Genomic DNA, 14314 nt, shown 5'->3' with positions numbered 1-14314 from the left:
TTGTGTGTGCAGGTTTGTAGGTGTGTGTGTAGTATGTGTGTAGGTGTGTGTGTGTGCAGGTGTGTGTAGGTGTGTGTCAGGATTGGCCAGGGGAGGGATGTGGCTAAGAAACAACCAAAAGTCATTCAGTGGGGTTTGGTGAATCACATTTGTGGTCAGGCTGTAACAGTTTCTTGAGGATCCAACTGGGAAGTTTGGGATTTTCTGTGTGGCAGGTGCAACAGCAGCCTTCTTGGAGCCATTCGGTGTGTTCTGAAGGCCCACCTGACCCTTGGCTGTATCAGGCAGGCACAGTGCTTTGTGGCTTCTTGGCCTGTGCGGGCCAGCAGAGGAGCTGTGCTCAGACCACCCTGGAATTTTGAACATCTCTTCCTCAGATCTGGCCTCTCCGGCCCAAGGTCTGGCAAGGCCAGCTCTTGCTTTCAGCCAGTCAGTTCATTCCTGCCCTGTGGCTTCCTGGCTGAGCTACCGACTTCTCTGCTGTGGAAGTCCCATTTCTTCTCTGAGGCTTTTCCAATGCAAAGTCACACAAACAGGTGCAGCACAGGCCCCGCCTTCCCCCGGCCTTGGTCTCCCCATCTGTACCGGGTGGGGGGCTTCACGAGCTCTGAGGCCTTTTTGCTCTGGGGTCTCTCCCCTCAGCATGAGTCTCCTCTGTCCTTGGGCACCTGTTAACTCCTCGCCATGGGTTTGCCGCTGCCACTGGCTTCCCAGAGCGCAGGCCCGGGAGGGAGATGAAGCTGTGAGCCTGGTTCCCAGAGCCTGCACCTCCTGCCCTGATGCTGCTCAGCTGCGATGCCACAGAAAGACCACATGTGTCCTGTAGGCTGGAAAGGAGCATGTCACGGGGAATGTTGTGGAGGGGCTGGCAGTGGGGAGAGGAGAAGGTGGGGGTTTCCAGGGTCATGGGTCATGCAGGTGGAGATCACTGTGCCCAAGTGACAAGGCCTGGACTCCATCTCGACACCCCCACCCCTGCGCCTTGGGGCCACTCCCAGGAAGTGGAAGGAGCTGTGTGTTTGAGGCCCCAGAAGGCACCAGGATGGATTCTGTCGACTGAGCCATCCACGGCCACCTCTGGGCCCGGCTTGTGTCTTTCTTGGGTCTAGGGCTCGCTGCCTGGATGTGTGTGAAACCCAAGCCTGGGGATAGGTGGGGGGCGGGGCTGGGCTTGGCTCTGGGAATTAAGGGCAGCCTCGTCCCCTCTGGGAGCCATGGGTGAGGGTCTAGAAGGAAGAGTGGGGAGGGGGCCCAAGCATCCCCTGGAGTCCAGCAGGGCTGCCCTGGGCCAGGCTGTCCATCTCCTCTACCCTCTGCCTCACTCAGGTGCCTTGAGTTGTGGGGGCTGCAGGGGAGAGGAGTTGTAGGAGGCCTGGTGCCTCGCAGGGGTGCTGAAGAGGGGGGCCAGGAGGTCATAGCAGGACCTACTGAGGGAGAAGGATCTTGAGGTCAGAGTGGATGCCCCACCTCCTATTACCCAGCCAATGCCTGGGTGGGACAGGCTGGTGCCCTGGCCTCTAAGGCCTTGGGATGGGGTGGCAGCCCCCAGCCCTCCTGCACTGCCTGACTGAGGGCCCTCTAGGCTTCCTCACCAAGGCTCCACAATGGAGTTGGGAAGGGCCAGGGTGGGACCTGTCAGCTTCCAGGGGGCCCTGGCCCCAGCTGTCTGCACTCAGAGGCCAATGGAAACTGAAGCTCTGTTTGGCTCTGGCTGCCCCAAGCATCCTCCAGGCCTGGCTGCCTGGGACCCTGGCTGACCTGGGACCCTGGCTGACCTGGGTGGGGACAGGAAAGATGAAGGGTGCTGAAACACAGGCCACAGGCCTGATCTCCCAACTAGCTGGCCCTCCAGGGCCACAAGAATAGGGCCAGAGGTAAGAGCATGGTTGGTGCCGTTGGGGGCCGAGAATGGTGTGGCTGAGACACGTTTAAGATCCCCAAGGAGGCCGGGTGCGGTGGCTCACGCCTGTAATCCCAGCACTTTGGGAGGCCGAGGCGGGCGGATCACGAGGTCAGGAGATCGAGACCATCCTGGCTGACACGGTGAAACCCCATCTCTACTAAAAATACAAAAAAAATTAGCCGGGTGTGGTGGTGGGCACCTGTAGTCCCAGCTACTCGGGAGGCTGAGGCAGGAGAATGGCGGGAGGCGGAGCTTGCAGTGAGCTGAGATGTGAGCTGAGATCATGCCACTGCACTCCAGCCTGAGAGACAGAGTGAGACTCCGTCTCAAAAAAAAAAAAAAAAAAAAATCCGCAAGGAACCCCTGGGTCCTAGAGCCCGGAGGGCTGTGCTGGGAGAGGCAGGGGTGCTGGGGGGAGCAGGCTTTGGCACAGCTCAGATGTGCACTCCAAATTAGGGACCTGATATAGTTGAGAAAGGGTGGTCCCCATCCCTGCAGGTGACTCAGGAGATCCCCTGGAGATGGGGGTGCTGCGTGTGGTGGCCCCAGGAGCCCTGGCTCTTGTCTGCCTTCCTGCTCCTTCCCCCAGCTGTCCGGCTGCCCCAGATCAAAACACCTGGCCTGATCCCTCCTTCAGGGCACAGGGTGTGGACCCCTCTCCTGTCCATTGGAGGGATGCCTGGTGATGCCCTGCTTGGGTCCTGGTACCTCTGCTGCACGTGCAGCGCTGGGCAGCCTCCTTCCAAATTTTCATTTTATTCCTTAATTTAACTGGCACTTCCTGAGCACCCAGCTGGGGCCAGGCTTGTACTAGGCACTGCCAGCCCCGGCTCCTTTTTGGGGCCCCAAAGGCCCAGCACAGCCCCTCTCCCAGTGGTGGGCCTGACTCCTGACCACCACACTGGTGGGGGACTGCCTGCCAAGATGGTGCTCAAAGGAGGTCCTGAGTAGGGAGGGGGCTGGATGTCAAGTACAGGGTGAGGATGGGGAAGCTGGGCTCATGGCGGGGGATGCCCAGGGTGAGTGGCAGGGTTGCAGCCTGTGGGGCCTCAGAGGCCCACTCTGCAGTGGGGAGTCACGGTCAGCTTGAGAGCAGGATGGGGAGCTGCCAGCTTGAGTTTGGACAGCTTTCCCTGGCACCGAGGGGCAGGGAGCTTAGTGGGGTAAGGCTAGATGCAGGAGGGGCCTCGGAAAGGAGCTCCGAGGGGACAGGCAGGAGTACAGCAAGAAGGCAGAGCCCAGTATCACCCACCCAGGTGGTTTGTTTGGCTTCCTTTATTAAGCACCTACTATGTGCCTGGCCTAGGCCCAGAGCTCACATGTCTCACCTCCATCAAGCCCCTACCCCGTACGCCCCTTCCAGGGGGCTCTTTTACTGTTCCCCATTTCGCAGACAGGACTGGGGTGGGAGCTGAGGGGCTGCAGGTTGGCCCCGCCCTTGCCTCCTCCTCTTCCTGGCCCCCTGGCCAGAAGACGGGAGAACCTCGGGCTTGGCCAATGCCAGCCCTAGAGACAGGCTTCCCCACGGCCACGCCCAGCACCCATGAGGGGACATCTGAGGGCAGGCGATGGGGGAGGGGAGCCTGGCAGAGGAGGTGGGTGCCCCAGGAAGCAGGAGCAGCCCCTCCCCCAGTCACCCCCAGCAGATGCTCCTGGCACCCATTGGACCCCGAGGACCTCAATAAGGGAGCCCAATTTGGAGACAAAGGCCGGCTCTGCGGACAAACACTCATGGCTATCCTCAGCCAGAGCAGCCAGGCAGCCGCGGTGAGGCCACAAAGGGCCCGAAGAAAGGGGCTGCGGGAGGGGCCGTGAATGGGTCGGGGCTGCACATGCCACCGTTGCCCGGGCGACGGCCCTCTCACGGGGAGGTCTGCCGGGCCATTGTCCGGGGCCCGCAGGACGTGCCACACACCAGATGGTCGTGTGCTGTCTAGGTCACTTATCGGGGGACAGAGTGAAGGAATGCGGCCGGCACGGCGGGCTGAGGCGCCATCTGTTCCCTCAGTCCACGGGCACCGGCGGGCATTGAGCACTCGGCCGGCCCGGCCCAGCCTCCGCCATGGCTTTAATTAGCTAATTCCATAATTGGGCTTTATTTCAGGTAAATTGCATTTCACACCCGAGAGGGCTGCAATGGCCCGTCCAGGAGTGGAGTCCTCGGGCACTTTGTGCACAGTCCATAATACGGACAACAACGTGGGCTGGGTGCCGGGGCCGCGCCCGGCCCAGATGGGCGGCCCCATGGAGCTCCCTGTGGGCCAGGGTCCCGGGGTGGGCGGCCGGGGCTGGGGGGCCTGGGCGCTGTGGAGGGCCCTGCTTTCCGGCCGGCATCCCTGGGTTTCCACAAATATTTACTCAACAAGGAAACAACAGTTCCTGCCTTTCAGTAACTGCTGCTCCCACTCCTCCCCGGGGGTGCAGGCCAGGGAAGCCTGGGAAGCCCCGTGCTGCCCCTCCACCTCGTCCATCCCGGTCAGTGCTGGCCAGGCCAGATGCCAAGACCCATGGGTTGGGGGCACGGGCCCAGTGGGCTTGGCACCAGGTGGGACCTAGGGCCTTTCCCTCTGACAAGGGCTTCTACCCCTACTCCACACAGAAACCTGGGGCTCCTGTCCCTGCCACCTGCTGCTGGCCGCCTCCTGCCCCCAGTGGACTCAGGACAGCCCCATCCTTGAGATCTCAGATGCCCCAAGCCCTGATATTCTGAGACTTCGTGGTGGGCTCTGGAAAGAGGACAGAAAGGGGCTGCAGTCTTGAAGGACTGAGAAACGGTCCAATAGCTGAGGTGTGGGCACAGCAGATGCACCTGCCCTGGTTGAGTGTGTCTGTGCCGAGAGTGAGGCACTCTTTCCACCTTAGGAGAGGAGAGCCTCACAGAAAGCTGCAGGGACAGGGTCAGGGCGAGCAGGGTGGTGGCCCCTCTGTCCCACTCAGAGAACTGGACAGGCTAAGGGAGCATCGTGTTACCAATGGGGAAATAGACGCCTGGAGGAGGACAGGGGTGAACATACGGGAGCCTCAGGGGCCCCAGGCCTTCCTTGCACCCCACCCACTCCAGAGTCTAGCCCTTGGCATCCTGGGGAGTGGGCCTGGGTGGGGCCTGCTCCCAGAGCGGAGCATGTGGGTCCTTGGTGAAGGGCCACCCTGGCCTGGGAGGGGCAGACAGAGAGGCCCAGACAGAGCCCATCGGCCCCAAGGGCATAGAGTCTGCTGGAAGACAGGCAGTGACCACACTATGACTGGACTTCATGGCCAGGGCCAGCCCAGGGCCCAGAACAGGAGCGACATCGCTGAGCTGGAGCCTTCGATGGCATCTTGCAGCCCCTCTGAACCCTTTGAACTCTGACCTACTCCTCGGTACACGGACATAGCATTCCTATTCCACAGCCACCTGGGCACTGCTTCCAGGGGAACTGCAGGGGTCCTGACTGTGGGTGGGGGTCTCCTGGGGAGGAAGCAACCCAGAGGCCTGCAGGCATTGGTGGGAGCTGGCCAGGGATGTGGAGGCTGAGCCCCAGGTTGTCCCAGAGACCCCATGGATGCCCCAGGAACCAAGGTGAGAGCAGTGCCCAGCCCAGCCTGTGATTCTCCACGTTTATTAGGAAAAGCTTGCACAATTAATAATCAAAATCACACTGTGAAACTCATTAAAACACAGATCCAAATCACCACAAATTATTGATTTCTATGCGACGTAATGCCCAGAAGGAACCCCTGTCCTGTGTAGGAACCGTCACTCCTCTGCGGCTCAGCAGCTGGCAAGGGGAGGTGGCAGTCCCCTTCTGTGTGTTTGGCTGGCTGCTGGGACTGGGCGAGGGGTTGGAGGTGGGAGCCCCACGCAGAGCGGGCTCAGGGGTGGGGAGGTGGGGCTCCTCTCCAGCTAGGAAGAGCTGGCAGTCTAACCCAGGGAAGTGGGCGTTCCCCCCACTCAACCACGTGCCCTGGGGAAATGGTGGGACTGTCCCTCCTGCTGGAAGCTGGGGGCTCAGGAGCAGTCTCCACAGTCTCCTGCCCATGGGTCAGCATTTCCTGAGAGTGAGGGAGCCAGCCCCAGGCCCTCCAAATGGGCTCCTGGGCTTTTATTGCCGGCGGCCCTGTAGTCAGCGTGGGCTGGTCCTGCCCTGCCTGTGCCTGGCAGGGTCCTGGATTTGAGGCTGGGGTCCAGGGGTTGCTCTGTCTCCCCTCAGGAAGCCCCCTGGGCCAAGCAGGGTGGGCCTGCACTCAGCCTGTGCTACTTCCTGGCCATACATGGGCCAGGCCCGGTGCCCCGCCACTGGGTCCCAACCACCAGGCCAGTGATGTCAACATCACCATGTGGGGGCCAGGGCGCTAGGGGTAACAACTCAGACCTGAGATGGGGCCCCCACACCCAGCCAACTTCTAGTACCCACCAGCCAGGAAGAGGTGGCCTTGCTGAGCCCCCAAGCTCAGGCTGTGCCGGACAGCATGCTCCATGGGGTATTGGGCCTCTGAGAGCGGGGCTCTTCTCTCTGGGCCTTTCAGGAGGTGGCCGCCTTCAGAGAGGGCCACGTGAGGCCACTCTTGGCCTCCCCTCTCAGGACCACCCCCCAGCCCCAACCCCCCCTCAGGACCCCTCATCGGGGCCCCTCCTGGGCACGGTCAGCTGCTCGTAGGTGGGCAGGGTGTTGCTGGGCAGGAAGAGCTCAGGGTCGACGGAGCCGCCACTGCCGCAGGGCTGGGTGATGTGGGCCCCGCCCTCTCTGGGGGGGCCGCCGCTGCTGGGGGTGCTACCACCGTGCAAGGAGAGCAGCTGGTGAAGCATGTCGGTGATGAGTGCCAGCCTCTGGTCCAGCTGCGTCACCTGCAGGGACAAAGGCAGACGAGAGAGTCAGTGGTGGGAAGCAGCCAGGTGTGCAGACAGCCTCAGGGCCCAGGCTTGGGGCCGGGGAAGGGAAGGTGCCAACCGTCTCTGCGAGTGCGTGCTGTATGCAGGCGGCACGCACGTGTGCACCCTATGTCTGCAAGGCCCTCGGTCGTGCCTGTGTGTGTGCAAGGAATGTGCATGTGTGCCCACTGGAGTCCATCCCGTGCATGCTGGGAGTCCCTATATGTGTCCACAGGCATGTAGGCTCAGGGTCAGGAGCTCTCCTCTCCTCCTTCTCTGCTCCCCAGGCTGGCCGGCCTTCTGTGCCACATCCCCACATGGCAGGGTCTGCACCAGGGACGCGGACCTGAAATATTTGGGTTTGCGGCAGCCTTTGGCTTCTTGAGGCCAGGCTTGGGGACCTTTGGGTTAAGGGTCAAGAAAGGCTGGGGGCTATGTCTACTGTGTCTGGAGGAGAACTGGACAGAGGGCAGGGTTCAGCAAGGCTGGCTCATGGGCAGGGCCTGGGGTGGTTGAGGAGGCAGAGGCCTTGGGCTTTGCTTGGCTGTGCAGGGGATGCCCCTGTTGGGCTACTTCCAGGAGGGGCTTGCAGGGCACAGGGCTTGTGCCTCTGCAATGCTTTCTGCAAGGGGGTAGGGGTGGGGTTTTTTATCATCCCCCAGGAACCACTATGCCATGTCTTTAACCTGGCAGGAACACCACTATTTTCCCAGACACCATCTGCACCCACATTCTGTGGTCAGAGCGTGACCTCTGGCTAGCCATGTGGCCTCCACCTTCTCAGGGGCTGGTTCTGCAGTGAGCTATGTGCCAGGGTGGCTGCCCTGCAAAGCTGGCAGGGAGGTCAAGGCAGGACAGAACCTGAAATGCACCAGCGCAGAGAGTAGGTGCTCAGAGGCCTCACAGTGCTGCGGGGGCAGCAGAGAAGGCCCAAACGAGTGGAGAGCCAGGTGGTCTGAGAGCTCCTTGGAAGGACAGCACCGCTGGGGAATGAGGCTGGAGCCCGGCCCTGGGTGGGAAGTGGCCATCCAGCCTTGATGGGGAGACTGGAAGGCCCTGGCCGGCAGGCCGGCACCCTCAGAGCAGGTGCTGGGTGGAGCAGGGCCAACCCCAGGGGCAGACTAGGGCAGGTGAGGGAGTCCAGGTTGGGGACCCCTCTCCCTAGGAGGTTGGACCTGGGGGCCCCAGCATGAGTGAGGGTTCGGGGAGGGCGCACAGCTCTGTTGGTGGCCACAGGAGACAGGGCTGCTCCTTCAGCCTGTGGTGTTCTTGCAGGAGAGCCCCTCAGCGTGCTCTGTGGAGAATAAAGTAGACCCTCCCCCACCGTGGGTACCTGGAGGCCTGGAAAGACCTAGAAGTGGCGGGGGAGGGGCAAACAGATCAGCATGTGATAAGGGCTGAACAGCAGAGCTGCTTCAGGGAAACGTATGGCTCCAGAGAAAGGCACGAAGATGACTCAGCCACAACAACGTCAACCACTGGCTCTAAGGACAGGCAGCAGGCGGGAGCTGGCCCGGTCCACCTGGCCGTGCACTCCAGGGGTCTGCACCGTAGGCTGCTCCGGGTGGGCCTGGTCCCTCACGCGCCCAGCCCCACTACTGATCCAGCTGGATAGGCTTGGGGCGAGGTGTGGGCCAGGGCTGGGTTCTGTGAGGGTGAGACCACCCCAGGGAAGATGCTGCTGGGTGACGTGGGCACAAGCCCCGGTATGGCCAGAGAGGGAGCAACCAGTTTGCCAGGGTCCGGGTGGACCCGGGCCAGCTTCAAAGGCTGGGTGCTGTGGTCGTCACCCACCTACCATGGAGGCTGAGCAGGATAAGGAAGAGGTGGCCAACAGGGTGCTGTGAGAGGCTGAGATGAGAGAGGGGCGCCTGCCTGAGTGAGACCAAGCGTCTGTCTAGAGGGCTAGGTGGGCAGCCTCCACCTGGGCGGTGGGACTGTGCCCTGCCCAGAGCAGGAGCCCAGGGGACCCACTCCCAGCCCTGGGTGGTGGGGGCTGCAGTGTGGAGGCTCCCTGGCCCCTCTGTGGTTCTGCCTTGCAGGTATGGGGTGAGTCTGAGACCCAACTGTCCCGAGCACAAGGGCAGGTGTACGTCCGAGGTCTGACGGTCCAGGCCAGAGGGAGCCCCATGTTTCATTTTTCCCAGATAAACCTGATGTGAAGCCCAGACTATGGAGAAAAGGGGTGCAGGACTTCTGTGGTTTGGCAGGGGCAGGGGCCCAGGGCCATCCACCGGGGTCCCTCACACCCAAGGACCTGCCAGCACTTCAGTGCTCTGCAAAGCCACTTGGGGACGAGCCACAGGGGCCCACACTCCATCCCACAGATGCAGACACTGAGGCCCAGGAAAAGAGGGTCAGGGGCACTGGCTGAGAGTGCCATGTCTCCCATCCTGTCCCCACAGCTCCCACACCAAGGCTCCATCTTGAGACCACGGAGCTGCCATGGGGGAGGACGCAGTGTGTCAGGTAGGGAGCCAGCGAGAGCAGAGGGCAGGGTGGGGCGGGGCCTCTGGGAGGGGGACCGGCTTGAGGTCTTGTTCTTGTTCACCCTGTCCCCTGTGGCTCCTGCTGACGGCAGGACCAGCCCTCTCAGTCCCACGACCTGCTCGTGCCTGGCAGGGGCCATGGGAGGTCGCTCAGCCTTCAGGGTGCACATGAGGAAACTGAGGCCCAGAGACCTACAAGAGCATAGCAGATCAAAGGTGCAGCCAGCCTGGGCCTTTGAGGGCAAAGCCCGGGTTTGTGTCCTAGGGCCCACCTCAGCTCCCTGGGTCCCGCATGCTGGTAGCGCTGAACGAGGTTTGCCCTGCATGGCTTACTGTCACTAACTGTGCAGGCCCCAGCTTGGGTATCAATTGGTTTGGCATTAATTAAAGCACCAAATACATCACAGATGAACATTTGTGGTTTCATAAATTTTCACTTTATGGCACTTGAACATCTGTCCAAGTCCCACATGTGCTAATGGGTGTGGAGGCCTTCATAGGGGATTCTTGGGACAGAAGGAGACAGTGGGTGTCAGGGCCTCAGGCAGGCTGTGCAGGCTGAGGGTGTGGCTGGAGCCGGCGCTCGGTCCTGAGCCACTTTGGTGACAGCTCCTCCCGGCAGGGAGTCCCGGCACCGTGTAGAGAGGCACTCAGCCACCTTTCGGGCAGGGAGGCAGCCACAGGGCCGAGCTTGCTTCCGACTGACACTGAAGGGCTCCCTGAAGCTGCCTGGGCCAGCGTCAGCCCATGCCTGGCTCTGGCTGGTCCCAAGCTCACCTCAACTGCTGCCTGTGCCAACTGGGGCTTTGAGGGACTGGCTGGGGTCTCTGGCCCCAGAGACATGCTCTCATCATCCCAGCTGCTGGTGACAGAGGCCCCGGGGGTGGGCCAGGATGTGGGCTGGATGCCCAGGGCGGGTCCACAGTCTGATGCATCATGATGCTGCCCCCCTTGTGGGAAGGACCCAGGCCTGGGCTACAGGTGGCTCCTCTGCAGCCCCAGAGTCTCAGCTCTGACTCAAGCACTTGTCATAGCACGTGTCCCTGAAGAGTCCCACCCCACCACTCTGCAGGCAGGGTGCCTTCATCTCGCTGGCACATTTGGTTTTTTTGGCGATGGAGGAGCCTGAGAAGCACCTCGCATGGCTGAGGCCAGACCCCACCCACAGGGAGGTGCATCTGGGCAGGTGCCATCGGGGAGCTGCCGCCCTCGGGGAAGGCAGTGCATGCTCTAGGCACTGGGGCTGGTTCCCCAAGAACTGCTGGGACAGATCAATTTTGGGGATCTCAGCCTCCGCCATTATTTGCAATTTGATAGTGATTAAAAGGCAAGGCAGACAAAAGCTGCTTTGTGCCCGGCCTGCACTCACCAAATTAATAACCATAAGAGACCTATGCAGCCCTCGGAAGAGAAAAAAGCAATTAGAATAACAGCTAGTTAGAGAGCCCCGGGCGGCCGGCGATCAAACCCAAGGCAACGGGGATTCCTGTTTGATGTGGTTATGAATTTGTTTTCAAAAGAAAATCTTGAAAAAGAGTCTTTCAAGGGAAATTTTTGCAGAACCTGCCCGGCCTTGATCCCCGCCTAGGACCGCCAAAGGCCCTGGCCTCGTGGATGCCAGACTGGCCAGAGACAGGCGGGAGAGGCCGGGCACACCCGCTGCTCCCAGGGTGGGGGTCCTGTTCTCTGCCTGGGCTGCAGTTCCCCAGGAGGCAGCAAACTCACTGTTCCCTCTAGCATCCTTGTTGGGCAATGTCTAAAGACCAGGCAGGGCCTCCCTGGGGCCCTCCGTAGGGTCGCAGGGCAAAGGTCACCTTGGCCTTCCTCCTGTCTGCCCTGAGGAGCCAGCAGTTACTGAGCCACTCTCAGGGCGGTACCTAGAATGTTTCATATCAGGCTCTGAGCAACTGGATGTCAAACCCGGCTCCTGTGCAGAGCCGGGCACAAGTGGCAATAGGTCACAGCACGTGGTAAGGTCGCAGTTCATGGCAGGGCATGGAGCGATTGTGTTTGACTTTGCTTTCGTGCTTCAGTTCTTGGACAAAAGTCGACCGTGTTTCTCACTGCTGAGGTTTTATTGCCAGGCCCTTGGGCAGCTGCCCTGCTGGAGCTTGCTGTGCTGTGGCCAGTGGGAGATGGCCTCAGAACCCGCCACACCGCTGCAGGGCCTTGGGCACACAGCACCTCCTCACGGGAGTGTGCAGGCAGGCGTGTGTGTGCCGCAGCGGGTCTGGGGTCAGATCCTGCCTCTGCTGCTTCCTGGCCGGGTGACCTTGGGAAAGTCACTTTGCTTCTCTGAACCTCAGTTTCCCTGCCTATAAAACGGGGCAGCTGTAGCACCTTCCCCCAGAAGGATGCTGAGGGGATCAAGTGGACTGAGGCATGAAGACACCAGGGACAGAGTGTGGTGCTCAGTGCACTGTGAGCCACCCAATGACCATGATCATTAGGAATTCCTCGAGTGCACGTACAGTCGCGCATGTGTGCCTGTGGCCTGAGGCCAAAGGAGCATTGCTATGCACACGGGAGGCATGCTAGGTGAGCCCGCACATGTGTACCTCGTACGTACCTGTGGCTGTATGAGTGTGGGAGACTGTGTGTGCAAGAATGCAGGAACCACCCTGCACACGATCTTGCACAATTCCCTTCACTTTCCATTAGGTTGTTCTCTGGGCTGCCCAAGGGTTGGAGTGCACCTGCCTGCGCCCCGAGGCCCCTGGGCCTTTGTGTGTTCTACAGAGGTGAGCACCCCCTGCAACCCATCAGAGGAGTTGGGGGTGCTGCTGCGACAAAGCTGCATGGAGAGCAAGCAGCAAGTCCCATGGCATGGGTGCTTGGGCAGGTACCAGGTGTCCTCTCCTAATGGGGAGACAGATGGCACTGAGTCTGGGACCCATGGTCACACACATACCAGCTGCTCCACCTGTCCCCCAGAGCTCTTCACCTGGGCAGTGTCCAGGCTGGGTGTGAGTCTTGGCCCAGAGAGTCGAGTGTCATGGCAGCCCCTGTGCTCAGGCTCGGGACTGGCGCCTGTGGTGGGGCTGAATTGGCAGGCACTGAGGGTGAGTGTGTCCGCTCAGAGGCTGCAGACCAAATCCTCAACCTTGTCTCTGTCCCTGGTGTCTTACTGTTGTCTGCCAAGCAGCCAGAGGAAGCTCTGCTGCGGCTGGGGACCCACACCGCTCATGGTCAGTTATGTTCTCAGCGGGTCCTCGGCACAGCACAACCATGCGGCAGAGGCCTGGTCAGCACCACCCCAACACCCTTCCTGGGGCTGCCGCTGCCTGGCTGGCCCTCACTGACCACCCCCCAGGAGCGGGGTTGCCTCCCTCTGAGAGAGGGCCAAGATGGTGAAAGACCCTTCCCCCTGCTGCTGACATCCACTTTTGCCAGCTTCTGCTCACCGATGGATGCTTGGCCCCCCAAGGGCCTCAGAGGCGCCATGTCCCTGACTGACCACTGTGGGGGATATCTCAAGATCATCACCACAGGACCCTGGTTCCCTTCCTGGGACCTCGGATGTCTCCGTCAGCTATTTGCTCTCTCCAGGGGCTCCAAGGCATGCAGGCCAACAGCCCCACAGCTCAGCGTGTCCCAGCAGGAACTCAGATTCCTCCCAAGCCAGCCCGAATCCTGTATCCACAGGGCACGACCAACTTATCCAGGGTCCCCGGTGTGCACCTGCTGTCTGTGGCTCTCTGGTCTGGAGCATGTGCTCTGAGCCTGCCCCCCATGCCCCTTGCCCAGGCTGGCAGCATCTTTTGCCTGGACTGTCACAACCACCTCACCGCCTGGCTATGCCCCCAGCCTGTTCCCCGCTTGTTCCAGGCAACAGCCAGGCTGAGCCTTCCCTCCCAGACTGGGCCAAATCCTTCTGCAGAATTCCCACTGGACTGGGAGTAAAATCCAGTCTCCTTTTGCAGTGCCCCCAGAGGTGTCTCCTCCGCTGGCCCCTCTCCAGCACTGAGCACGCCCATGTCGATCTGAGCGCCCATCTCAATCGGTCCCTGGGGCCTTTGCACCCGCTGTTCCCTCTGCCTGGAATGCTGTCCTCTGCTGCTTTGTATAACCTTAGCTCAAAATCCTGGGCGGCCTCCTCGTCTCATCTCTCCCCATGTTCCTCTAAGCCTTCACCACTCCCTGAAATGTCCTGGTTTATTGATCTCCTTGCTTGGTGTTTTGCCACCAGCTGGAGGCCCAGCTCTAGGCCAGGCAGTCACCGTCTTAACCCCAGACAGTCTCCCAGAGCCTGGAGCCTAGAAGGTGCCCAGTAAATACATGGAGGGTAGAGTTGGTGCTGCACAAATGTTTGTTGAACTAATAAGTGAGGCCCCGGCCAATTTCCTGGGGCCCCAAGGCTGGAGTGAGGGGGTAGAAGCCCCCCAAGCCCACTCCCTCCCAGGGTGGGTGCTGAGCAGAGAAGCTGAGGCTGGGACTGGGCCTTTTCATGTTCATTGATTTGTAAGGACTCTGTTAAGAAAGATGTCAAGTACACGTCACACATGTTTTTCCCTAGTGTGCTATTTGTCTCGTGTATGGATTTATGGCATTTATTATTTTTTTGTTTTGCCACACAGAGGTCTTACTTATGTTTTGACTTTTTCACGTGGTCAAAGCCATCCATCTTTTCCTTTATGCCTTCTCATCCTGGGCGTGCTTGGAAGGGCCTCCTCCATTCCAACGCCAAAATCTTTTTTCCTAATACATTTTTGTGTTTTACCCCTAAATCTTTGAATCACATCGGATTGATTCTGATCTACAGACTTACTTTTGCAGGTTATCCTGTTGATACCCCACCACTTATGGAATGATCGACCTTTTCCCCACTGGATTAGAATGTCCTTTTTGTGTATCATTGACCCTGAACAACACAAGTTTGAACCATGCGGGTCCACTTCTACGCGGATTTTCTTCCTTCTCTGTCACCTGAGACAGTGAGAGCCACCCCTCCTCCTCCCCAGCTGACTCAACGTGAAGATGACGAGGATAAAGACTTTTACAATGATCTGCTTACGCTGAATGAATATCTTTTCTCTTCCTTATAGTTGTCTTAATGACATTTTTCTCTAGCTT

At 60.1% G+C, this 14314-nt stretch overlaps 1 protein-coding gene across 1 annotated transcript in view; it reads right to left on the bottom strand.

Annotated features, from left to right (window-relative positions):
* Positions 1 to 4611: 4611 nt before the first annotated feature.
* KCNQ1 (potassium voltage-gated channel subfamily Q member 1) overlaps positions 4612 to 14314 on the bottom strand; it is a 407444-nt gene continuing 397741 nt past the window's right edge. Inside the window, exon 16 of the mRNA XM_024255585.2 lies at positions 4612 to 6728. Coding sequence (XP_024111353.1) covers positions 6492 to 6728 — 237 coding nt within the window. The 3' untranslated portion in view covers positions 4612 to 6491. The remainder of the gene's footprint in view (positions 6729 to 14314) is intronic.

Source organism: Pongo abelii, chromosome 9 (genome assembly GCF_028885655.2).
Source record: "Pongo abelii isolate AG06213 chromosome 9, NHGRI_mPonAbe1-v2.0_pri, whole genome shotgun sequence".
Lineage (NCBI taxonomy): Eukaryota > Metazoa > Chordata > Mammalia > Primates > Hominidae > Pongo > Pongo abelii.
The sequence above is the reverse complement of the archived record's forward strand: the minus strand, read 5'-3'. Positions and strand labels throughout refer to the sequence as shown.